The sequence below is a fragment of the Ipomoea triloba genome, chromosome 8 (genome assembly GCF_003576645.1).
Source record: "Ipomoea triloba cultivar NCNSP0323 chromosome 8, ASM357664v1".
Lineage (NCBI taxonomy): Eukaryota > Viridiplantae > Streptophyta > Magnoliopsida > Solanales > Convolvulaceae > Ipomoea > Ipomoea triloba.
The window spans coordinates 15,614,603-15,642,027 of NC_044923.1; the positions used below are offsets into that span (position 1 = coordinate 15,614,603).

General features: G+C 34.2%; 2 protein-coding genes and 1 pseudogene across 5 annotated transcripts; 2 read left to right on the top strand and 1 right to left on the bottom strand.

Annotated features, from left to right (window-relative positions):
- On the top strand, positions 1-13,292 carry LOC116027007 (homeobox-leucine zipper protein PROTODERMAL FACTOR 2-like). The gene is made up of 9 exons (XM_031268436.1): positions 1-141; positions 5,821-6,219; positions 7,256-7,357; positions 10,325-10,528; positions 10,990-11,167; positions 11,502-11,767; positions 12,432-12,488; positions 12,749-12,844; positions 12,939-13,292. The coding sequence occupies exons 1-9, from the start codon at positions 1-3 to the stop codon at positions 13,290-13,292; spliced, it is 1,797 nt and encodes a 598-aa protein (XP_031124296.1).
- Positions 13,293-19,206: 5,914 nt separating this feature from the next.
- LOC116027008 lies at positions 19,207-20,232 on the top strand (annotated as a pseudogene).
- A 34-nt stretch (positions 20,233-20,266) lies between these two features.
- On the bottom strand, positions 20,267-27,233 carry LOC116027290 (THO complex subunit 3). 4 transcript variants are annotated; one of them, XM_031268823.1, is made up of 12 exons: positions 26,878-27,233; positions 25,312-25,406; positions 25,031-25,126; positions 22,708-22,837; positions 22,328-22,419; positions 22,041-22,109; positions 21,514-21,571; positions 21,274-21,373; positions 21,075-21,161; positions 20,914-20,992; positions 20,666-20,798; positions 20,267-20,578 (listed from the first exon to the last, which is right to left on the bottom strand). In XM_031268823.1, the coding sequence occupies exons 2-12, from the start codon at positions 25,372-25,374 to the stop codon at positions 20,544-20,546; spliced, it is 942 nt and encodes a 313-aa protein (XP_031124683.1). In that variant the 5' UTR covers positions 25,375-25,406; positions 26,878-27,233; the 3' UTR covers positions 20,267-20,543. The 4 variants fall into 4 exon arrangements, with proteins under 4 accessions (XP_031124683.1, XP_031124678.1, XP_031124682.1 ...); XM_031268818.1 differs by having other exon boundaries at positions 25,312-25,415; XM_031268822.1 differs by having other exon boundaries at positions 25,312-25,427.
- Positions 27,234-27,425: the final 192 nt, after the last annotated feature.

Here is a 27,425-nt window from a genome sequence, read left to right on the forward strand (position 1 = left end):
ATGCCTCAATGCCCATGTGTCCATGACCTGCATACAAAAAATTCATTTCTCGAGAGCACTCCTCAGATACTTCACAATCTGAACTACCACTTCCCAATGTGCCTGTCGACTTACCACACTCACTGGAAACGAGATATCCGGGTGAGTAATTGTAAGATAATTCTATTCTCTTACCAACCTTCTATACTGCTCTAGATGTTAGAGAGATACATAGGAGGTTAAGAGATGCTAGCCTAGGATTTCTTGAGTTTGAATATGTGGTTAATGTCCTCCATTGCTTTGTATAAATAGCCTAGTTTGTATAGCTTTATAGAACAAAAAAAAACACATTTACATATTCACATGTATAGTTGTCTCTTGTTAACTAACATGGTATTAGCGCGATCGACAGTGAGGTAGTGGGGTCGTGGTCGGATTTGGGAGACGATGTCGGAATTTGAGTTTAGCTGCCGACGGCTTCCTCACGCGCCTATAATTTTGCCAAAAAGGTGAAATTGGCCTGAACCACAAATGAGAATACCTAAACCAGAACACATATACAATCGTTATACCATAGACCAAGTTCACACTACACAATGCAATCTGATTCATGTGTTTGTGTTGTGTTATGACTTTTTACGTCTTATGCTATGAAATTATGTACCTTATGAGTATGAATTCTCTACCTAAAACAAATTAGTAATTTTGTCTTATTTTATGAATTCATGTGTCTTGTGTTGTGAAAGTTTTATGAACACAAATTATGTACCTAATAAATCATATTTGAAAAGTAAGTAAATATATAACATGTGTATGTGTCTTGTGTTATGATTTTTTGTATCTTGTGTTATGAAATTATGTACCTTACGAGTATGAATTGTGTACCTCGTCTTTTGAATTTAGTTGAGTCCATAATGCTATGCTATGTATCTTGTGTTGTGATTGTGGGTGTTTTGTGTTATGAAATATTGTATCTTACGAGTATGATATGTACCTCATTGTTTCAATTAATGATTCATAATGCTATATACACCTTAGTTCATGATATAAATTGCCACACATATACATATGGGCCACATATGACGGTTTCAGCTCTAGTACGGTTCTCGAAAATCAACAGGGAATCATAAAAATTAAAAACAAAACTATTATATATAATATAATTCCATTCAAAAATACAATAATGTATTTCTATATATAATAGAACATATTTAAATTGCTATTACCATATATTATAGTGTATATTATTGCCAGCGGGAATCACAAGCCTTTTTCTATGGCAAATTATATTGTGGAACATGGTCCACATTACAATGTGGATTATGAACAAATGAATATTTTTTTAAAACTTAGGTGATCCCACAAGACTCCGCTCCCAGAGCCACTGTGGAGGTAAATCGCGAGTAACGCAATTAGTCCCCCAGTCAGATCATAGCCTTCATGTGTGTACAAGGGATCCAATCTAAACCTTCCAATTTCCGAGAGCCTTTTTCCTATACATGTTTCTAGTAGGATTCGAACCCCCACACTACCTCTTCAAGTCATGAGTCATGCGGCGAACCAACTACGCTAAGCCCCGGGGCAATAAATGAACATTTTTAATATACTGAATACACATTATTCGTGTACTAAAAATACATTATTTGGTATAGTATCAAATAATGTATATTCAGTACTCAAATAATATACATTCAAAAAATGAACATTTTGTGTATTAAAAATGTACCTTTAATATAAGGTTATCCGTACCTTTGCCAACCTTCTCTCACTTTTAAAATGCCATATAACTAAATTCGTAATTATTCACTATTCACATTCCATCCATGCAATTCTTTCTTCTTTTAAAAGTGGTCTCACTTTCATATCACATTATTAAAAATTAATAATTAAGTACTATTAATAAATAAAATAATTATAATAGTAATAAATCCAAAAGTTGTCCTTGAATGGTTCTGTAGTGTCAAAATTGCAACACATAAGTTTTTTAAAAAAAAATGCTAACAAGGCTTTGCAATTGCCAAAATTTCAAAGGGTGTGAATGGCCTAATAATAAAAATATAATATAATTTATGTCAGTAGTTCACTTTACAACTTGGATCATAGTCCATGATATAATCATTACTTTTGTATAACTTGTTGAGTTGCTATATATGAGGTAATTTATATCATGGATCAGGGTCCACATTAGACCGAAACGATGTCGTTTTGATCTTTAGATTTTTACGGGTTCTGGAGTTTTCCCGTTCCCCATATCTCTACACAACTACTAATCTATTGCAGGTACAAAATTCATACTTTTAAGGCACAAAATTTCATAACACAAGACACAAAAACTCACAACACAAGATGTATACGCATATTATATATTTACTTATTTTTAAATATGATTTAAGTAGATAATTTATGTTCTATTGACATAGAATTTCACAACACTATTTAAATTCATAATATAAGACACATAATATGTGTTTTCAAAAAAAAAAAAGACACAATATGTTGTGTGTTACACCACAACTACTAATCTCAGGTACAGATCCACATTCTTTAAGGTATAGAATTTTATACACAATACATAAAAATTCAAAACACAAGACACATGCACGTTATATATTTACTTATTTTCAAATGTGATTTAGGTAGGAATTTATGTTTTATAGGCACAAAATTTCACAACACAAGACATAAGTTCATAACATAAGACACAATATATTGTGTGTTACACAACTACTAATTTGTTCCAAACACATAATTCATACTCTTAAGACACATAATTTAATAACACAAGATATAAAACTCACAACACAAGACACATACACATTTTTTATAATTTAAAAAAAAAAAAAAACTTGTAAGGTGAATTGAACAACCAAATGCTCACCTTTAAAATTAAATAAATTATCATTTGAAAACGACATCAGTGTGACCCTGGTCCACTGTATACTGCATGTGTATTTAAAACTTGGGCCCAATATGATGTTTCACCCTTTAGAATAGGGGTGGGCATTCTGGTTCGGTTTATCTCAACCGAACCAAACCGAGCTGAGCCGAACTAGTAATACAAAATCGAACGGTTTGGGATTTTTGTAAACCGAACGGTTTGGTTAAAAACCGAACTGAATCAAACCGAACTTTGTTAGGTTTTAGTAATTAATAATAATAATAATAATAATAATAATAATAATAAATTAATAATGATAATACTAATACTAATAATAACAATAACAATAAAAAGTAATAATAATAAAGAAGTAAATCTAAGTCCATTGACGCCTGCTTCGTCGTTTAATTCCTATTCTCACTTGCATCTCTTAAATTTTTTATTTGATTTTTTTATTGCTTGGTCTCTACTTTGCGCTTTTGTTGTTTGTTACAATTGTTCTTTACCTCACAATTAGTACTTAGTAGTATGTTTGGACTTTGAATTACTATTTTTGTTATATAATGTTTAAATTTTGGATATGGATAATGTGATAGTATGTTTGGAAAATTAGGAAACGCTAAGGACTTAAACCGAACCGAATTAAATCAGAACCGAAATCGAACCGAACTCTAATGTTAAACCGAATGGTTTAAATTTTTTAAAACCGAACCGAAAACCGAAATGTCCACCCCACTTTAGAATAAGGTTTGCCCATTAAGAATGATTCCTTTTCAAACTAGATGAGTATTTAAGGAAAATATTTTTGTGGACCATAAATTAAATCTACATTTTAATAGACTAAGTGTACTTTATTTAAGTAACATATTCAGTTTCGTTTTATATGCATTGCAATTTCTTTTCAAAAAACTACAGTTTCTTTTCGATATAACTACAATTTCATTTGATAATATAAAAATAAATATGAGACAATATCATTTGAGATAAACTGTAGTTTCATTTACTTAAAGAAACGTTGTCGTTTTTGGACCATGGTCCACGATATAACAACTGTTTTCAAACTAGATGAGCATTTAAAGAAAATATTTTTGTGGATCATAAATAAAATTTACATTTTAATAGACTAAGTGTACATTATTTATGTACAGAATGTACATTATTTGATGGTATATAAAATAATGTATTTTTATTACTCAAATAATGCACTTTTAAACAATATAACTTATGTATACAAATAATGTACTTTTACAACCCATTTGGTTCGCTGGAAAATATTTGAAGGAAATGGAATTCAAATTCCATTGAAAACAAATTACCAGGAAAATGAATTCCATGGTTTGGTTGGTGGAAAAGAAATTATTGGGAATATGAGTTTTATTGTTTGGTTGGGTTTGTTATAGTAAGGAATTATGAATATAAAGACCAATATGCTCTTAATAATAATAGTGATAATAAATTTTAATAAGGATAAAATAGTCCAATTACTTCCTACTTTCTTCCTAATCCCTTTGGAGAACAAAATATCAACCTCTACCTTAGGAATTTGTTTTCCTTCACTTTTGGGAAGTCAAATTTCATGGAAAACATTTTCCATCGAACCAAACAACATAATAACACATTTTCCTCAACTTTTTAGAAAATCTTTTCCATGAAAAAGATTTTCCACCCAACCAAACATGTCATTTTAGTATATTAAAAATATACTCCGTATTTTTTATTCATGGTCCACACAATTGCGTGGAACATGTTTCAATAAATAATGATTATTTAACCCACTTGGCTAAGAGGAGGGCATCACGCCCAACACTGCCTAATATATATATCCTCACCGCCTAGGTGGTTGCCTAGTCGCCTAGGCAACTAGGCTGTTGGGTAGTACCTCGCCTTAACAACAATGGTTCTTCTATAAATTTTAATGTGACACAATTTTCTTAATTTTGATCAATTCTACATTTTACAGATTTGGTTCCTTCACTCACTATCAATTGCATCCATGCTTAGTTATGTCATTTTAATACATTTCTGCATCATCTTGATGGGAAATTGAATATTTATTTGCACCTGAAATTGTGTTTCTTTGAGTTTACATCACTAATTGTTTCATTTGATTTAATAAATATGGAAAAAAAATTAGATGTAATCAATTCTATGAATTGTTTAATTTATATTAATTTAGTTTAGTTTGTTCTTTAATTCTTCCTTTTAAATTCTCTCGTTTTGGTGATCTTTAGATGAGAATCAAATGTCTCTAAAAATGTCAAGGTTGTCATATGGCCTCCCAAGACAAATCTGAGTCGTCTATCTTTACGAATGGAACCTCTTCGAGAAACACAAAATTTTCAAATGTAAGACATTATTGTGATTTCTCGAATAATGAAATTCAAAAAAGAGTTATTTTCATTTTTGGTCCTATTGTTATTGGGGTATTGCCAATTTTAGTCCATTTCATTAATTTTTGTCACATTGTGGCCAGTCTTATTTAGTCCTTGTCATTTTTAGTTCACCATTAAAATTTTCGTCAAATGACCGTCCAAAACATGGGTATTTTTGGTATTTTCATGCTTTGGTCATCTCTTTGACCATTTACAGTGATTTTCCTTACACACTTTCATCTAATGAAGAGGTCCGGCAAAAGCCATGTGAGCCACATTACAAAGCCATGGCTTTCGCCGGACCTCTTTATTGGATGAAAATGTGTAAGGAAAACCATTGCAAAGGGTAAAGGAGATGATCAAAGCATGAAAAGACCAAAATACCCCTGTTTTGGACGGTTATTTGACAAATATTTTAACGGTGAACTAAAAGTCGCAAAGATTAAATAAGACTGGCCGCAACGTGACAAAAATTAATAAAGTGGACTAAAATTGGCAATGCCCCAATAACACCAAAAATGAAAATGACTCTTCAAAAAATGTATATACATATTGCTGTTGGTATATATTGACATTCATTATTTTCCACAGGAAAATGCAAATGCAAATCTAAGTTTCCAGTCTCTCCTCTTGTCAGTTACAATATCTGCAGACATGTACAAAGAAAAAATTTTGGAACTTGCATTATCAGCAAGCGAAGAGTTATGGCACATGGCACAAGAACAAGAACCCTTATGGCTCTTCGACACGAATAAGGGCTCCGAGGTTCTTAATGAAGCCGAATATAAGCGGCGATTCATCTCACTTGATGAAACATTGGATGAGATCATAAGGTTGGTATCTACTGGAGAATCTATTGATGATCACCACTTCCTAAACTTCAATGAGAATGCAGCAAATGGAGAATTTGCTTTCAACAATGAAGCATCCAAGTCCATTGGGGTTGTTCTTGCGAGTTCAGTTAGCATTCTAAATGTGCTGATGAATGTGGTGAGCTTTATTAAATGTTTATATATGAAGTTTGCAATAAATGATTTACATTCTATAAATACATCAACTATATGGTAAACTCAATTTATGCAAATAAATTCTAAGCATGACATGCTAGACTTGATTCTAAGCCTGTACGGGGTTAGCTTACTTGTTCAATAGACCGTATTTGGGAGAAGAGTGCAAGGTTTGAACATAGGCAACGACAATGTGGGAATTATGCCCAAAGTAGACAGATCCCTTGTGCACACCGGCATTTGGCCCTGTCTGTTAAGCCATTGAATCACTGTGATTTATATCTTCCTAAATGCTTCGTCGTGCCGGAGTGTGGGATTCCTTGGGGTTAGGGATTCAACCTTTTGGGCTTAGTTCACTGGTTCAGTAGGCAGTATTTGGGAGAAGAAACGAAGGTTCGAACCTCGGCAGCAGCAGTGTAGGGATTATGCCCAAAGTGGACAGATCTCTTGTGTGCACCGACATTTGGCCTTGTCTGAGGCAAGAGTTGTAGCACCAATGTCTAACCACCAAGTATTAGAAGGCATCTCTATAAGATTGGATTCAAGCATACTGAAACTGAATGTATACCTTTTTTTCCATCCAAGCTTTCCTCTTTAGGCATTCAGCCTTCTTGTGCCTAGGTTTGTTGCATTTCTGCACTTTTTGAACAACACCTTGCACCTTAATAGGATGCTTGCCCTTCTTTTTACTTTTACCATTAAGTTGGTTGTAAATGTTAACCATATACGTGATATGCTAGTGTTCATTGCAAACATTTATCTCACATAACAATTATTTTGACTAACAAACAATTATTGAATCACTGTGATTTACATCCCCTCCCAAATGTTCTATCGGACCGATGTGTAGGAGGCTGGGAATTCAATCTTTTGGGAAGGGAATTGATTCTAAGATATATGAAATTGCTTTTATTTGGATCATATGATTCTATGTAGCAATTTTTTTAAAAAAAAATATAATAAATTTTCAGGTATTATTCATAGAAGAGTCTTGATAACTTATGTATGCATGTGTGCAGGAACAATGGTCAAGCGTGTTCTTCAGTATTGTTTCAAAAGCAACAACCCTTGGAGTCTTATACCCAGGAGAGAATGAAAACCATAATGGAGCTTTGCAAGTGGTAAATTCTAAGAGAAAATACTATCTATATGCTTAATGGGTTAATAATGTTTGTGGACATGTACTCAATTCAACTAAACATTAATTTCAATCCAGACTTTAGTATGTTTGCATGATAAATATATTTATTTTCATCTTTGAGAGTTTAGAATACTCAACTCAAATAAGTTTCTAATCTTAATTGAAGTCGATTATATTTATATATAGATTTGGGATCAGATGTGGTAGCCTCCTCAGGTGCGAACGTGCAAACAGATTTGGACCTTTAGATAAACTCAGATCACCAGCTAAAAATCAATGAAAAAAAAAAAAAAAAAAANGTCATCTCTTTGACCATTTACAGTGATTTTCCTTACACACTTTCATCTAATGAAGAGGTCCGGCAAAAGCCATGTGAGCCACATTACAAAGCCATGGCTTTCGCCGGACCTCTTTATTGGATGAAAATGTGTAAGGAAAACCATTGCAAAGGGTAAAGGAGATGATCAAAGCATGAAAAGACCAAAATACCCCTGTTTTGGACGGTTATTTGACAAATATTTTAACGGTGAACTAAAAGTCGCAAAGATTAAATAAGACTGGCCGCAACGTGACAAAAATTAATAAAGTGGACTAAAATTGGCAATGCCCCAATAACACCAAAAATGAAAATGACTCTTCAAAAAATGTATATACATATTGCTGTTGGTATATATTGACATTCATTATTTTCCACAGGAAAATGCAAATGCAAATCTAAGTTTCCAGTCTCTCCTCTTGTCAGTTACAATATCTGCAGACATGTACAAAGAAAAAATTTTGGAACTTGCATTATCAGCAAGCGAAGAGTTATGGCACATGGCACAAGAACAAGAACCCTTATGGCTCTTCGACACGAATAAGGGCTCCGAGGTTCTTAATGAAGCCGAATATAAGCGGCGATTCATCTCACTTGATGAAACATTGGATGAGATCATAAGGTTGGTATCTACTGGAGAATCTATTGATGATCACCACTTCCTAAACTTCAATGAGAATGCAGCAAATGGAGAATTTGCTTTCAACAATGAAGCATCCAAGTCCATTGGGGTTGTTCTTGCGAGTTCAGTTAGCATTCTAAATGTGCTGATGAATGTGGTGAGCTTTATTAAATGTTTATATATGAAGTTTGCAATAAATGATTTACATTCTATAAATACATCAACTATATGGTAAACTCAATTTATGCAAATAAATTCTAAGCATGACATGCTAGACTTGATTCTAAGCCTGTACGGGGTTAGCTTACTTGTTCAATAGACCGTATTTGGGAGAAGAGTGCAAGGTTTGAACATAGGCAACGACAATGTGGGAATTATGCCCAAAGTAGACAGATCCCTTGTGCACACCGGCATTTGGCCCTGTCTGTTAAGCCATTGAATCACTGTGATTTATATCTTCCTAAATGCTTCGTCGTGCCGGAGTGTGGGATTCCTTGGGGTTAGGGATTCAACCTTTTGGGCTTAGTTCACTGGTTCAGTAGGCAGTATTTGGGAGAAGAAACGAAGGTTCGAACCTCGGCAGCAGCAGTGTAGGGATTATGCCCAAAGTGGACAGATCTCTTGTGTGCACCGACATTTGGCCTTGTCTGAGGCAAGAGTTGTAGCACCAATGTCTAACCACCAAGTATTAGAAGGCATCTCTATAAGATTGGATTCAAGCATACTGAAACTGAATGTATACCTTTTTTTCCATCCAAGCTTTCCTCTTTAGGCATTCAGCCTTCTTGTGCCTAGGTTTGTTGCATTTCTGCACTTTTTGAACAACACCTTGCACCTTAATAGGATGCTTGCCCTTCTTTTTACTTTTACCATTAAGTTGGTTGTAAATGTTAACCATATACGTGATATGCTAGTGTTCATTGCAAACATTTATCTCACATAACAATTATTTTGACTAACAAACAATTATTGAATCACTGTGATTTACATCCCCTCCCAAATGTTCTATCGGACCGATGTGTAGGAGGCTGGGAATTCAATCTTTTGGGAAGGGAATTGATTCTAAGATATATGAAATTGCTTTTATTTGGATCATATGATTCTATGTAGCAATTTTTTTAAAAAAAAATATAATAAATTTTCAGGTATTATTCATAGAAGAGTCTTGATAACTTATGTATGCATGTGTGCAGGAACAATGGTCAAGCGTGTTCTTCAGTATTGTTTCAAAAGCAACAACCCTTGGAGTCTTATACCCAGGAGAGAATGAAAACCATAATGGAGCTTTGCAAGTGGTAAATTCTAAGAGAAAATACTATCTATATGCTTAATGGGTTAATAATGTTTGTGGACATGTACTCAATTCAACTAAACATTAATTTCAATCCAGACTTTAGTATGTTTGCATGATAAATATATTTATTTTCATCTTTGAGAGTTTAGAATACTCAACTCAAATAAGTTTCTAATCTTAATTGAAGTCGATTATATTTATATATAGATTTGGGATCAGATGTGGTAGCCTCCTCAGGTGCGAACGTGCAAACAGATTTGGACCTTTAGATAAACTCAGATCACCAGCTAAAAATCAATGAAAAAAAAAAAAAAAAAAAGAAAAAAAAAAGCCAATTTTCTGCACTATGGTGCGCTAAGTGCTGGTCTGTGGTGCACTAAATGCTAGTCTGTGGTGCATCACAGAGTATATGCACATCCACTGCGTCCGCCACGTGTGGCCGTTGTATGCCGTTGTTATGAGTTTATCCAATGGTCCAGATCATTCGGTACAGTCGCACTTGGGGAGGGTGCATCACCAGAACTAGGCCAATTCAATTAAGAAAAAATTTAACCTAGTTGACATAATTAGATTTCTTTATTCCATTAAACTCTCTATTTTAGTGTCTGGGTATATGTATGTGTATTGTATCTTTAAGTGTTTGTTTTCCAACAAACAATAATATCGCTTCTCTTCTTTATAAACAATTAATCTAATTGTTTGATTATTTTTATAGATGACAGCAAATTTTCATCTTCCTTCACCATTGTTTACACCTCGAGAGGTGAAATTTGCAAGAATTTGTAGAAGGATAAATTTGAACACTTGGTTAGTAGCTGATGTTTCTCTGGAAAGTGTGTTTCCTAATGAAGCAGTACCATGTGTTCAGAGAAGACCCTCTGGTTGTTTAATCCAAGAACTTCAACCTGGCTTATCTATGGTACTTCTTTAATGTTTTAGTAGATATATAATTGTGTAAATTTCACATGGTTCAGAGACTGATGACCTTGTATATAGTTAATACTCCCAATGGTCTTCCGAGTATTGTGCTGTTACCAGCAAACGCTTTCTGAATATAAAATAATCAGCAAATGTCCTCCGAGTATCAGAATATGACCAGCAAATGTCCTCCAAGTATTAAAATATGACCACGTGTGGTCTTCCCTTAGCAAAGGCATGAAAGTGGCGTTACATTTACGACTTTAATTGGTTGGGTACAGTCAGTTTACCCTACAATTTAACACCACTGTCACACATTTGCTAACGGAAGACTACATGAGGTTACTTGTTGATACTCGGAGTACGTTTGCTGGTAATAGCAAAAAACTCGAAGGATCATTGGAGGTATTAATTCATTTTGTATATATAATACTAAGTTTTTTTATGAACCAATATTTTCAGGTTACATGGGTAGAGCACAATCTGGTACCTAATGCTTCTGTTCAGCATATGTTCAAAATGTTACTCACATCAGATTATGCATTTAGTGCAAAGAGATGGATTGCAACATTGGAAAGATATTACGATAAAATCACAAGTCTAGAGGGACGACAAGAAGACAATTCTCCACAGTCTAATGGTACGTGTGATTTTTTTTTTTCTTTTTAAGCGTGCAATGAAAGGTATAATTATACCATGAATCAGGGTCTGCCTTGCAGTGTAGACCTTCAAATTCAATATTTGTAGTTGACACATTCTGTACTTGCAGTTGGCAGTTTCTGTATCTGTAGCTGTTATATTATGTGCCAGCAATTATAGAAACGATTAACTATAAGTACAGAATGTGTTAGCTGAAAGTACTAAATTTTTTACATCAGAGGCTCAGAGTTCATAATGCAATATGAACCCTGGTCCATGCTATAACAATTGGCAATTAAAGGTTAGCTAAAACCTAAAGTGTTTATGATATGCAGGGTTAAGTGTTGGAAATAAAAATATGTTGAAGCTAGCTCAAAGGATGGTTAAGTGCTATGCTAGAAACATTAGTCCATGTAGTGACAATTCATGGATGCCCTTGCCAATTTCTGGTGCCGAGGAAATCTTTGTCAAAATGAGCACAAACTTGGATGATCCAAGGCTCCCTCAAGGTGTTGCAATAACTATTTCTACTTCGGTTTGGTTGCCAATCCCTCAAGCCCACTTGTTTGAGTTTCTAAGAAATAGAACTAACCGTGGAAAGGTAATAATAATCCCACAAGTATATTTACTATTCTTTCATAGTGCCCATCATGGATGAAAAAAATCGCTAGACGCTCCTCAGGCGCTCGAGGGCGCCTAGCGTCTAGCTGGCGATTAATCGACGCCTAGCGTCTAGCTGGCGATTAATCGATGCCTAGCGTCTAGGCGGCGATTAATCGGCGCCTAGGTGTCCGTGTATTTTTTTATTTTATTTTTTAGTTTTCAAAAATTTGTTTAAAATTTTTAACTTGATAATTATAAACTATTTAATACTTTAATAGTTAATACTAAAATATTAAATATTAATCTAAAACCATCTAAAATTTGAACAATTTAGGGTCATTTTGCTCAAAATGATGTCGTTTTGAATGAAGTAACATATTTTAAAAAGAAGAGAACAATAGTTAATTGGCTGACGACTTAGTTGGTGCCTAGGAGGCATCTAGGAGACCTAGGTGGTCAGCGCTTAGGTGGCCTAGCCAGTCGCCTAGCCCGACAGCTGCCTAGACCACCAATTATGGTGATACGCTAGGCGGCTGACTAGCGCCTAGCGCCTAAGTGCCAATTAGTTGGTGCCTAGGCGGGATTTTTGAAACACTGGTACCCATAGAGTTCTAGTTATTGTTTTGTTACGTTATTCTTGGAATGCATGCCAATATACATAGGGATGGAAATTTAGATTCACCGCTGATATCCACCTGAATCCACTTCGCATGGATCAGGTTTTTTGGGTGATAATGAGTGGTGAGTCCTAAAAATTAAACCCGTAGTGGATTATTAGCTTGGGATGAGGGTGGGTGGAGAAAGTGTAAGGTACATCGGGTAGTGGAAGTAGCCCTTCTCAATCCATTGTACTGCGATCCTAAATACACATATTGAATAGCTTATATTTGTATATAGACCACCTACATTTGTTTAACATATTAATTACTTAGATAGCTAGGATAGCTTGTTATAAAATATTACAATTACCACTTTGTAGTGGGATCTATTGTCTGCTGGCTCCAATATTTTGGAAGACATGAAGATCTCTTCTACTCGGGACCCTTCAAATTCAATTTCACGACTCTTGATTGAGGTAAACCTAGTTATCTAGGATTTAATCAATACGTGTTTCACATTGATACACTTCTTAGCTTGCATTCTTGTACTTAATTTTTTGCTCAATTTAGTCTCCAGCAACCGACAAGGCGGCAAAGCTTTACCTCCAAGAGAGCTTCACAGATTCAGTAGCCATGTATGTGATTTATGCACCTCTTGATGTGGTGGCGACACAATACTTATCAGATGGGAAAGATGAAGATAGTGTTCCCATACTGCCTTGTGGATTTGCTATTTTGCCGGACAAAGCAAATTGGCCATCTGGGGAGAGTGTTAATGGAAGTATTCTTACAATTTCATTCCAATTAATTGATGAGCAGCTTTCTTCAACCACAAGTTATCTTCCTCCATCATCGGTGCGAACTATATATAAAATTATATGTGAGACAATTTCCTTGATCAAGGATGCGTTACTCTGTAACTAGACACAGATTTCTAAATATTTAGAATTAAAGTGAATGAGAACTAATTAATTAAGGGTGTGTTTAATTTATGGTTTGAACATGGGAGTTGGAATTGAAATGAGAATCTAATATTTGAATTAGTAATTGGGATGAGAGATGATTCAATCGTTATATTGTGGACTAGGGTCCGAAATGATGTCGTTTCGATGTTAGTGGATGCGGACGCGAATGACTCTAGGGAATTCATTATCTATAATATACATAATCATTATTTATAATACACAGAATGTTTGTCTAGAATACACAGAACGTTTGACACAGAATATTGACACATTCGAATGCGCAAACACATCACAACCTGTGTTAATAACATGAATACACAGAATATCGACACAAAATACACAGAACTCATCCTCCTAAACATTCGAATGCACAAACACATCACAGCATGTGTTACTAACATGAATACACAGAACGGTTGCCTAAAATACACAGAATGATTGCCTAGAATACACAGAATGATTGCCTAAAATACACAGAATGATTACCTAGAATACACAGAACTCATCTCCTAACATTTTGCTACGGGGTGCACAATGCATTACTCACCGTGGTGCACGATATATATTGTCGAGATGATTATTTGGAGTGGAGAGGAGAGATTAAGAAATTATATTTATAGGAGAAATGATTTTTTGTGAGACCTAGGAGGAGAGAGATAAGGAAATTAAAAAAGCATTTCCGGCTTCCTTTCTGGGCCTTGAGCACACAAGGCGCGCGCCCATGTATTGCACGCACCCTCTGGAGAGGAGAGAAGAGGGAGGAGAGAGATTAAAATAAATTAGTAGTAAATATGATTTTTTTTTTGTGAGACCCAGGAGAAGGAAAAAAAAAAAAAAGAAAGGAAAATTTGTGCGTGTTGCGCACAAAAGCATGTGCACTACACGACAATATTTTTCATTATTTTTTTTCTAAGGACCCGCATATTCGGGGCCAATACGTTGTTGTATTCCGACAGATATTTCCCTTTAATTTCTAACCAAACAATTACTAGTAAACCCATTGTGATTCCTAATACAATAGTAAAAATAGGGGCAACTTTCCCCATAATAATATCTATGCTACCTAGTATCGTCATAATATCACTGAGGAAGAATTTGTAAATTGGTCAAACCCGGTAGACGGATTTTCCCTCCAAGGAAAAACGCTCTAATCTCCTCTCTTATGATCCTAAAAATTTGTGAAAAAATATACTAATGTGATTGATTTTAGTGAAAGTATTTTACATGTTTGGTAGTCAGGGCCGGATTTTAGGGCGTGCAAGATGGGCAACAGCACATGGCCACAAAATTTTGGAGGTCCCTAGTCCAGCCTTGACCTAATAGTTAATATATGTATTTGTGATTATATTGGCTCAAAATTAGATTTTTTGCATTTTTTTTTTTGGCATTTTTTCTTCAATTTCGCAGTTTATTTATACTTTGATGGGGCCTCACTTATTTATCAGCACAGGGCCACGCAAATAAAAAAAATCAACCCTGTTGGTAGTAGACTGGAATTGGAATGACCAGTATTGTTGTTTTGTTATGAATGACCCTATAATTGGAATAAAGTTTTAAAAATATAAAACAAAAAAATCTTAATAGGATGACACCCAAAGCACAATATGAACAAAAATCTAAAAACATTAATCCTATGTTGCGAGGAAGGGACAAAATAAGGAGGGAGAAAGTTGAATTAATTGTATAATACTTTATTTAAATTAAGTAATAAGTTTTTTAATTATAGGGGTAATCAAATTTTATGTCTATGTTTTAAAAAGTTGTCAACCAAATAATGTTCAGATTGTATCTAACCCATAAACCAAACAACCCCTAATATTATTCAATAAATAGTGATAGTGTTAATTCCGCTTGCTGTATTGTGAAAAATAAAAATCAGCCTATCTGAAAGAAAAATAAATTGAAAATTTATCAAAATTATTATGGGCTTGTCACAAAAATCATTTTCAAATATGGAAAATGAAAAATGCTCTTTCTTTTCTTCTTTACTGCACGTATCTTGCGAGAGCGACAGATTCTCATATTGATTCTTCTATTTGGATGTCTACTATTCCCTTTTGTGTTCAACATTTCTTCCCTATGATATAGAGTTATGATTTTTCCTTCAAAAAAATCTATTTACCAAGTGGAAATGTATTGCAAATGATCAAGATGAGAGATTTATGTCATACTAATGGATGAATAGATAACAATTGTGGGTTTTTTCTATGACATGAATGAGAGAAGTGATGATATGGAAGAGCGATGAGAAGAAGAAAAAAGGAAAAAAAAAAGTGGGAATATTTGTGCGTGTTGCGCACAAAAGCGAGTGAACTGCACACGCCTGATAGGCGCACGCTAAAGACAATGATTTTCATAATTTTTTTATGACAGCTTCTGTTCTTTTCCCTCATAAACAGCTTTTGTTGCATATAAGGAATGCAAATTTTGAAGAGTTCTACATATAAAGAATTCAAAGGAACATACACGAAAGTTGCTCTATATAAATAACACATATAAATAATGCAAATTTTGAATAGTTGTTGCATACAAAGATTTAGAGTTAATACCTCCAATGGTCCTCCGAGTATTAGCGATTTACCAGGTGTGGTTCCTCGTCGACCACTAGACGTCCTTCTAGTTTAAAAAAATTACCACTTATGATCATCAGTTAAGTTTGCTGTCAAAAGGGCGTTAAATCTGAAAGCAAAATTGTCCTTTCACGTATACTCGGCTGCAAGTCTATCCTCAACTTTAAATTTCCGCCCAAAACACACTCATATATTATTAAGGTTTGCATAATATTGTAAAATATAGTAATACAATTCTACATTAAAATATATTCGTAGTACAATTCAATATTAAATTATGGCATAACTCAACCCCCAAGGCCAGCCAATTTTCTAAACGACATTCGTGCATGCAGGTGTCGGCGCACAATATATCAATCTTTTTGTCTAACTACTAAGAACCTGAATCCACTTTGACCCGACTCAAATCAAAAGTGGACTCCACATATATTTGTACCATAATATAGCCACTAAAATGTCATTTTATGCTATTTTTTCCAACAGTTATTTGTCCAGAGAATATCAACCCTCTACGGTCAACCAACAATCACTCAACTGATTATCCTATTACTCCCAGTTGAATTTTTCTCTAATATAGTTATACTTACTGAATATCAAAATAAAAGTGTACCTTAAGATCTTGCAATAACTAACCGACAAGTAATTAAATTAATGATATATAATGCAATGCAAATTATCTACATATTGCATTTATACACTTATTTTAGAACATTGAATTTTTGTGATATTTGTTGAATGCAAGGAAGACTCATACTATAGTTTATTTGCCGATTCTTATATGTTATAAATCATAATATCATAAAAAACGGATACTTTGATGAAATATGAAGCATGAGTAGTCTGCCAATCAAAGGTTATATATGGACATCGCATTTCAACAGTTTGGATGAGCATCATTCCAAAAAGTCATACACTCCATTTGGTAATCTGAAGTGAAGTTTGGATTAACAATTTAGATATATGATTCATACATTCTGATATATTTTTGTTTAATGTCTGATGCCATTATGATGATTTGAATTTTGAGAGCATAGAAACAAGCTCGAAACAAGCTTATATGCTTGAATGGTCTTAACTCAAAGTTACTACCACTATCACACAATGCTTTATGTTATATGTTAGATTCAAGTTTACTAACTTCTCACAATAGTCAGAGACTTGCTTTATATGTATGAAATATTGACAAAAAAATTAGGTTTTAGATGTGAGTTTTACTTATATATACTTGGAAATCTGAAACATTTTGAAATTTAGTGATTGGTAAAATCAATATGTTTTACATTGGAAAAAATCACAGAATATATACATGTAGATTATAAAATTAAAATTTCAGTGTCAATATTGTTATGACTCAATGCTTTGATTACATTAAAAGTGAAATTTTTTAAAATTTCAAGCTCAAGATATGACACGCTTGATGAGTCGCAGTTGGAAGGTCAGTGATCCGCTCGCCGACTTTAGATGTCATTGATCAAATTAATCAGTACATGTGCGACATGAATATTGCAAAAGGACGAACATATTTAACTTGTAAATCTTTGTGTAAGGCAGAACCAGACGGTGAAAATCTATTAGAAGTACATACTCCAAAATTCTTAAATAGTTTGAGATTGTATGATTTTCTTAATCATTCATTGACATTAATTAAAGGTCGGTGCACCTGTTATGTTATTGCGGAAGATAGACCATTCTCTTGGTGTTTATCACAGTACGCGACTCATCATCACAAGATTAGCAGATCACATTCTTGAAGTAAGAATAGTTAATGGGACACATGAAGGAACCAAAGTTTTTATCCCTAGAGAACGAGCATATTTGCCCAATTTATAAAAATCCTAAAAAATGATATATAAAATCTCTAAAGTTCCAGCACCGCATGCGTACATCTACACATTAGCTATTAATTAACCAATTATTTGCTGGAATTCAAATAAGGATAACATCAGAAAACATAACCGATCCAAAACATATCTTTAATTGCACTATATAATATTTGATGTTATAATTTATATAATTATATATCAATCCAAATATTCTTAATATATTATAACAAATCCATTTCGTGCATTTCACGGGTGAAAATACTAGTTAATAATTAAAAAAAAAATAGACGAACAACTAAAAGTTGTATTAATTCTATTTAAAAAAAAAAAAAAGGGAAAAGTGTCAAATTGGCCCCCTAAGTGGGATGGATAGTGCAATTAGGCCCCCTAACTGAAAAAAGTTCCATTCAAGCCCCTAAACCGGTAAAAAAGTGCAATTGAGTCCTAAATGACTTGTTTATCAGGTTACTACTCCTTGGACTGAAATTAAGTACAAAACTTTGTAATTTGTATCACATTTGGTCATAATGTCAAATTAATTTGTATTCTATAAATAATTTTTAAATATTTAAAAAGAAAAAGAGTCGGCAATCCCAGCTGGGGACTGCCGACTTTTTTTTAAAACATTATTTAAATAAATGTTTTTATATTATTAAAAAAGTTTTGTAAAATTATTTTAAATAATTTAAAAATAATTATTTAAAAAAAAACAAAAAATATAAAATTATACTTTTTGTCTCTAAAGGAGAAGTGAACACAAAAGAACGAAAAATGCAATGCCAACATAGAATTCGTCCATGAGTGTTGGTTATGTTCACTTTTCGTCCGTGAGTTATACTAAAATTGTAAATTTCGTCCCTAATATTTTATTAATAAAGGGTCAAAAAGTGCAACATCAATTATAACTTAGGAACGAAAAATGTGCATGGCCAACACTTGGGGACGAATTCTACAAATTAATTTGACAATAGGACCAAATTATTAAATGATCGGTGGTTGTTTTTTAATTTTTTTTATTTATAATAAATAATATTTTTAATAAATAAAAATATTTTTTTTGAACTAAATAAATAAAAATATTTGTTTTGAAAAGTAAAATAAAAAATAAAAAAGTGTCAAATTAGCCCCTAAGCTGGGTGGATAGTACAATTTAGCCCCCTAACTAAATTTGACCTGATAAACGAGTCATTTAGGACTCAATTGCACTTTTTTGCCGGTTTAGGGGGCTTGAATGGAACTTGTTTTTAGTTAGGGGGCCTAATTGCACTATCCATCCGACTTAGGGGGCTAATTTGACACTTTTTCTCAAAAAAAAAATACATCTGGATCACTTCAGCATTAAATTAAACAAAAGTCGCAAAGAAGAAACTGTCAAATTGTCAATCTAACCGTTATAACCCTTACGAAATTGAGTTTAAATATGTGGAGGAAAACATTTCCATTTCCTACAACGAAGCAATCAAATGTAACAAACTCTCTGATTTCCTCACGCTTACCATTTTACTTGCTCTTTCATCTACAGTTTTTTTTTTTTTTAATTTCTCGCTATTATTTAAAGTTTTAGTTTTAAATTTTCAGCTTCATCTACTACGATATGGCAGAAATGAAAGATGCGCATGTCGTCGTGGAAATCCCAGTCGACGAAGAGCATCAGCAGAAGAAGCAGATCACAATCTGTTGTGCAATTCAGCACCATCCATTAATGGAGATCTCGCGAAGTCCAGGCCACCTCTTACTTGTCAAGATTTGGCAACGAGAGGAGGCTGGATTTCATCAGACGCGAGATCTTCCAACTCACGCCTTTTTCTTCACCATATTGTTCACTTCCTATTCGGGAGACGCGTGTCCGCCTGCACTTCACTTTTCATTGCTTTTCTTGTGCAATTGAAGCTTTGCAGGTTCTGGAAGATGTCGAGGCAGTTGCAGAGGGAGAGTGACGAGGTGTATTCAGGAGCTGAGCTTTGATCTGTCTAAAGAGCCTCTTCAGATTGGGAAGAGGATGAAGAGTTCCAGTGTGGAGGCCTCTCACTTGGTGCTCTCAGTATGCAGTAACTGTTGGCCTTGTTTGCTTTGCAGGTCAACTTTTTGGAGCATTGAAATGAAATCATTCATTCGTTCAAGGTAAATATAGATTTCTATCATCTTTAAGCCATTTATATTAGAGTTGTTCCTTTGTAATTTTTGTTTTTTTAGATGGAATATCTATCAACCATGGGAATAGATTGTTCCTGTGAATAGGACACGCAAAGGGGGCAATGTCGCATTACATCTATGCGAGATACAAAAGCAAAACTATTTCTAGATTGAAAGTCACATGTTCGATTCGATGCCAAAAAACATCAATCTTTCAAATGGGTGGATGATTATTGCAAGCTGTGTTTATATTTGAGCAACAAATTATGAGCACTGCTTAATAAGCCCAAAGTAACACTACTTGTGTTAATTCAATTGCACCTAGAGTTGATTGTCTCAGACATCTTTTTACATTAATAAAAAAGTATACCTTTCACATTTTTGTGGCATGTTAATATTCGCAATTAGCAGTAGAAATAGCACTTGCAAAGTGTGCATTTTCAAGTACCCCACCGCTAATTATGATGGGCACTTTGCTTGTTTTGTCAGTGTTATATGCACTCACTCAAAGCATTTTGTGTGCATCGTTTTACATTAATAAAAAAAGTATTCCTTTCACATTTTTGTGACATGTCAATATGTCGCAATTAGCAGTAATAGCACTTGCAAACAGCAAACAAATAGCCTTCTGTGTACCCACCACTAATTATGACGGGCAAAGGAACTTTGCTTGTTTTGTAGGTGTTATGCACTCTCAAAGCCGAATATACGAAACACACCTGAAATAGTACGAAAGTAAATCAGAGATTACAAACAGGATTAGAGATTTAAATTTAGTATGTGAGATAATCTTGCAGGGTGCAAACCTTCATCAGCTTGATACTTGTTTTTATCATCTCCAGCATGAGCAAGCAAGTTTAACTTTGGGTTCCACTCCACACTGTTCATTGCAGCACGACAGGGAATCTGGTGAACTGACCGCCCAGTCTGGACATTTGACTGTTAAAAATAGGAAGCATCATTATTGAAGGTGCTCAAGATTATTGAGTAACTAGAAATTTTTAAAAGTGTGTCCAACACCAGAAAGGGTACAAGATGATTCGAAAGTACTTACTATATCTATGAACAAATCCTCACTTGCAGAGGCAATGTATTCTCCCGTATGATTGAAACTTATTGTCCTAACTGGCCATCTGAGTATAAGAACAAGTAGATCATCAGACGCCATGCCTAGATGGACATAACAAGTTGAACCATTTGTTTTGAACAACTCACTCAAGTTTTGTAAATGTTCGAACACAGAGCATTTCCTTAATATCCCAAAGGCTGACTAAGGAATCAGCACTTCCAACAGCAAAATATCTGTTTAAAATAGTAACAAGTATTGATTGGCATTTTAACAGTACAAGCATTTCCAACCAGAAATAAGGAGAAGAAAATCCCACTCTGAAGAGAATAAATATATTAGACAAACCTTCCAAGTGGGTCAATTGCAATGCAATAACAACCAGCAGTGTGAGCCATAAGTGTGTCAACAGGGCGCAGAGAAGGATATGATAGAACCTCCACCGTTCCTAAAGATAAGGGTAAAACAGAGTAAGTTCTAGGTTAATGGTTAACAGTTTGACATTAGCAATTATGGATTTATGAGCAAACCCCTTCTTGCACTAACGCCAAAAAAAACTAATTGCCTTGATTGATGATTTGCTCTCACCATTCCCAGTAGTCAGAAAGAACATATCTCCGGTCATATTCCATGCAATCTCATTTACCTGACACCAGGAAAAAAAAAATGAAATACCAAAGAAGATTACTCCAATCAAGAATTTCTTGAGGGCGACTAATATAACAAGCAAGAAAGGAAGTGCATTTTTTTTGCCACACAATAAGAGCAATACATTGATGCCATGTGAGGAATCCATGATTCACGAAGTCCTAAAAGAGTATACCTTACTTTTGTTCTCTAAATCACAAGATGAAGGAAAAGATGTGTTGTGCAAATGAGCACACTAAATCAGTGCCATGAACATCCAAAATTCAGAGATTTAAGTAATTCAAGTGCTAACTCAGCAAAATAAGCTCAAGCTTTTAGCCTCTTTACAAAACCTTTATCAACAAAATCAAATAAATTTTGCAATTATCTGTAATCAGCGTTTAAGAATCAACAAAATCAAATAAATCTTTCAGCTAATCTGTAATCAGCTTTTAAGAAATTTCTGCAAGACGCAAGAAAATTATTACCTCATAGTTGAACTTCCGCTTATGCATAGCCTTAAACTTGCGAACATCCAATATTGTCAGTTCATCTTCCTGCCACATATCATAAATGAACCAGGAAGTTGCTAAACAGATAAGCTGGTTGTGTATGGGGTATTTTTTTCAATTATACATGTACAGATAAAACTATAAAAGCATTAATGGATATGTGTGTGTGTGTGCGTGTGAAAGGCAAGCTATTTGACAGCAGAAGCAAATGTGAGAAAGATCACAAGTAATGAACTGAAGACATGATTTAGTAAAAGCATTACCCTGTTGCCAACAGCTATATGAGTCCCATCAGGTTTATAAGTGATATTGATATTCTCCCCACTTAATTCAACTTGCTGTGAGCATTTGCCACCTGCCAATCACAAAGCAAGTATGTGTGAGCATCTCACACAATATCTCTGCCCACATCAGAACAGTTGATTTTACTCTGGAGAATGAACTACAAGTGTTCTCATGTATCAGTTAATATAAATATCTGTTGATTTTAGTTCTCTTTTATGAGATGATAAGCTCATTACAAACCTGAAATCAGTTGCCCCTAATTTTCAAACCACATAACCCTCTAAAAATAAATTTAAGACAAGTTCTCCATCTCTTAAAGTGACACCTAGATGGGGCAAGTAGTAGAACATAAACTTACTGCGAGCATCCCACAATCGAACTGTCTTGTCACCCGATGCTGTTGCAATCAACTCAGCATGCTTGGGGTCCCAACATAATTGGTCCACACTGTCTGTATGGCCTTTTAGTTCAATATCTTTTGCCTTTCCCTGCAAAATTACTTCAAGTAGCTAGAAAAGGTACTTGATAGAAGCCCCCCAGCTATATACTACACCATTCATGAAAACTTATATTTTATAGTGCTTGTTTTACACCTTAAATACCAAAAAACATAACATGATGATAATCACCAGTTTTTTGGTGAATAAAGTCTAATGTTACATGGCTGTTGTAAATTACAAAGCCAATATAGTTCACCCAAAAACAATCAATTAATGTACAATTCAAATTTCAGATAAGAGAAACAAAAATGAAAGCAAAAATTATTTGGTTTCCAATTCACCAATTCTCCTTTGAATCAAACAATTCTAATGCAACTAGCAATTCTGTTTATAGGTATTCAAAGAAGGAATGAAAAAGAAAAAATTAAATTAAATATAAAACACTTCTTAGTACAAACAAAATAGAAACATGTTTTGTAACTCTAATGTCATTGCAGGTGTGGCTTATATGACTTCTAAAAATCCAACATAGTCAAAAGATTAAGCTTTACCAGATGGATATTTAAATATAAATAAGACTAAGATTAGGGCTCCAATCAAAGGACTTAACTTTACCACTTGAATATTGAAATAAAAGGGCAAAAGTATCTCTAAAAAGTCTATATACTATACAGTTTAACTCAATTTAGTCTTTGTATTTGTAGTTTGGTCAATTTGGTCCTCTATACTTCTGAAATTGAAAAAATTATTTGCAAAGACTTGCCACATTAACCCAGGCAATTAGCAATGCAAACGTTGTTAGTTACATAGCACTAACATGTCAAGATCTATAGCCATTACAGCTTTTAATAGATGCTTAATATCTATATAAATTAAATTAAATTAAAATTAAAATAGGAAAGCCCATTCCCTCAATGTTGCCAAATTTGGTGTCTATACTTTTGAACTTAATGTAGTTAGAATATAATAGACTAACCAGATTAACCTAAGGCATTAAATTAACAATGCAAACATGTTGGTGATGATATGTCAATATCTATTGCATTGTCAACTTTTCTATATTTTTACTTTTTATAAAAACTAAAGTACAATAAAATAAAAATAGGAAAACCCCTTCTCTCAATGTTACCACCCCTTCAGCTCATCCACCACCACCTCTACAAATCATCCACAAAAGACACCAAGTGAACCCACCTTTCACCTTCATTGAAGGTGCATAATTGCAGATTCTCCAATCAAGCCTGTTTCCATTTAAAACAAAATTTAAAAAGAAAAAATGGATAAATCTTGAGAGTAGACTATCAAAAAGAGAAGGGAAAGAAGAAAGAGGCATGTTTTCCAATATGCAGGCTTTATGAAGGTCTTCATATTTAAACTTTGTTCAAAGCCTTCCCATCATGAAGTTTCTATAGAGGCCTGAATCCTGATGATGTGCATACTCTTTTTTTAGGTGTAGCACAGGGTTTCCACCGTCGGAGTGACTAATCCCCTCGCTGGATTGTAGGCCCTCAATTGGGTGGTACAGCTGGCCTGGAGATTTAAGGCTACTCCATACCCAAAGCCATAGGTAAAGTGAAAATGGTGATTTAAACTTCGAATCAATGAGGCTCTTGCCCTAGCCCTAGTTCTAGCTAGAAAACCCAATGCCTGAGAAATCATGACCAGATTAAGAAGAAACATTTTTCTTCTTTTATTTGTTAATTATAGTCTAGTATAATTTATTTTTTTTATAAAAGCTAATATGGCAATGCCACGTTAATAGAGTTTCAAAAGTGAATGCTACGTCATTTACATGAAAGCATTGGTTAATGACTTGGGTTAACATTGTTAGCTTTTGTCATTAATTTTATCCATTCCAAAAGTACAAGGACCAATTTGACAAAAATTAGGGCATGGAAACTAAACTGAATAAAATTGTATAGTACAATAAACTTCCAGATATTTTGATCAAATAAAAGCATTTCTCCTTTTATAAACAAGATCAAGGTAGATAATGAGTTTAGCCAAATTTACGAGATAAATAAAACAGATGTATTTAGCAGAACTGCATATATAACAGAAAAACTTGGATTTTTTTATAATCTCAAATGAAAGTTCACAAGAATGAAAAGTTCATGAATACGAAAATATGTTGTTGATTTGACGAACTAAACTTGACAACACCATTAATCAAACAATATTTTAGGTACTAAACAAGTAGAGAGATGTATTAAAAGGAATGAAATATGTGAGGAAGCTTACATGACCATGGGGCTCAATATGCCATATTCGAGCAGTTTGATCAACGGAGCCCGAGGCTAGTTTCGTGCCAGTGCAATTCCATGCTACTGAATGAACCTTTTTTATTTCACAAAAACATAGGAAAAAGAGAACCCAAAAAAAAAAAAAAAAAAAAAAGAAGAAGAAGAAGAAGAAGTGAAAGACAACGTTTTAAGTATTTAAACAAATCGAACGCATAAAAATTAGGGTTTCTGAAAGAGGGATATATGTGTAAATGACAATGAAGAAACAGAACTCAGTACCTTCTTCTTGTGGCCTTGATATTCTCTAGTATGGAGGTTTTTGAAGGGTATTGATTCCGCCATTCTCACGTATCAGCTCTGCTGCGGCTCCCGCTCTGATTTTTCTGGCGTCAAAACTCAAAACTGAGGCAACTCAAGAGCGGTGTTACAACTTACAACTTAGAAGTGCAATAAAATATTATATCCAAATGTTATTTTAAAAAAATTGAACTTAAGTTGAAAACGAATATACTGAGTATTAGTTTAGTGTACCGTAAAAGTAGACTATGATTCATGGTATAATAAATATTTTAAGTAATCATTACTAAAACTGTGATAGTTTTAAATCTTATTTTTCAAATAAAAGTAGTTTTAACATAAATAATAATTTTAATGACAAATGGTCAAATATGCCCTTAATTATACACGAAATAACAATTAGATCTCTAAACTTAAAAAAAAAAACAAAAAAAAAACAAAAAAAAAAACAAAAACTTGATTAAAAAAAGCTGTCCCTGCTAACTCTTGTCCAGTGTGTGGAGGTTCCATTTTGCAAAATGCAAGAATCTTACTATTTAACTTCCAATTCCTATCCACAAAGTGAGCAGTAATACAAATGTAACCTTCAACAGTATATGCAGTCCAACAATCAAAAGTTAAACAAATCCTGTTAGGAAGCCTACTCAACTGCTATTTTAACTCCATTTTCTTATCAAGATATAAATTCCATACATCATTCATTGCAGTATTTCTTGTATACTCCTTCACATCCGGATTACAAATTGAAAGCATCTCTCTAACTCTTCTATATTCCACAAAAGAATATGGGAGGTTATGTTCAATTACAGCCATTGCCATAACCTCCCGCAAACGTTTGTGATCAAGTTGCCTAGACCTCAAGTTTCCTTGTGCATCTAACATCATTGTCCCAACATTATGATACTTAGGAAGAGCAACACATTTAGGAATATGACGTAGCAAAGAAGATGTTCCATACTTAATGCCACCAATAGTATATTCCTTCTGACAACCATTACACCTAGCCCTTTCTTTACCATCAACCATTCCAATTTTAGTAAATGACTTCCAAACATCATAAGTAGTGGATTTAGCTCTTTTAGGCTTAGGTTCTTCAGAATTAGGTTGTTCAATTTCTTGGATAGAAGGAGATTTAGGTTCAGGTTGTCGAGAACTAGGCATTTCAGAATCGAAATCAAATTCAGCATTAATACCGGTAGCACTACCACTATAATTCACACTAGGAGTAGGAGATGTCATTTTACTGGAATTACTGCAAAAAGTTCAAATTTTAATTAAAATTTGCCCTCTAACTGATGACTGCTAAATATAAAATATGCTTAACTCCTTAATCACCATTTTAAACATTTAAAGACACCCAAAAGCCACAACTAAAGTATATGACAACACTCTGTGTGTGTTCAGTGTTCACTAGACAATATTCACAAATCATAAACAATATTCACAAATCACAAACAAATCTGAAAATCATATATTCATATTCAATTATTCATTAAGAGTTAAGACATTAACAATAAATCAATAATAATAGAAATTTAAAAAAATTACCAGAGGTCCAGATTCCAGAAGCAGAACACAGTCGGCTGGTCAGTGGTCGTGGACTCGTGGTCGCGGAGGCGGAGGCTCGGAGAGGGCTGGTCGCTGGTCGCAGTCGCGGAGGGGAGGGCTGGTCGCCGGTCGCCGGTCGCTGGTCGCGGAGGGGAGGGCTGGTCGCCGGTCGCCGGTCGCTGGTCGCGGAGGGGAGGGCTCGTCGCCCGTCGCTGCTCGCGGTCGCTGAGCGGCTGAGGGCTTGTCGCCGTCGTCCGAGCAGCTGGTCGGAGTCGCCGTTCGCACTTCGCAACTTCGCAGGCCGCAGCAGTCAGATAGGGAAAGGGATTTTGCGTTATGCCCTTCGGCTTACTGGTTTAGGCGTTTAGCCGTTTAGGAATTAGGATTTTGCTATTTATATTATACCTAAATTTTTTTTTAATGTATATATATATATATAGATTTTTATTCTAGTGAGAACAATTCTTTAGGTGTGGATGTGAGGACAAATCTAAACCATTGATCTGCAAGATCTGATGGATGAGAAATCAAGTAAAAAATGAGCAGGA

What these genes read in the sequence shown, in the direction of transcription:
- LOC116027007 (XM_031268436.1), top strand. Translation starts at nt 1, where the DNA reads ATGCCTCAATGCCCATGTGTCCATGACCTGCATACAAAAAATTCATTT. An exon ending in ACTGGAAACGAGATATCCGG is followed by an intron (nt 142 to 5,820) that starts GTGAGTAATTGT and finishes TATTTTCCACAG; the next exon opens with GAAAATGCAAATGCAAATCT. An exon ending in TTCAACCTGGCTTATCTATG is followed by an intron (nt 10,529 to 10,989) that starts GTACTTCTTTAA and finishes CAATATTTTCAG; the next exon opens with GTTACATGGGTAGAGCACAA.
- LOC116027290 (XM_031268823.1), bottom strand. Translation starts at nt 25,374, where the DNA reads ATGGCGGAATCAATACCCTTCAAAAACCTCCATACTAGAGAATATCAA. An exon ending in ATATAGCTGTTGGCAACAGG is followed by an intron (nt 22,110 to 22,327) that starts GTAATGCTTTTA and finishes GATATGTGGCAG; the next exon opens with GAAGATGAACTGACAATATT. An exon ending in AGCGGAAGTTCAACTATGAG is followed by an intron (nt 21,572 to 22,040) that starts GTAATAATTTTC and finishes TCCTGGTGTCAG; the next exon opens with GTAAATGAGATTGCATGGAA.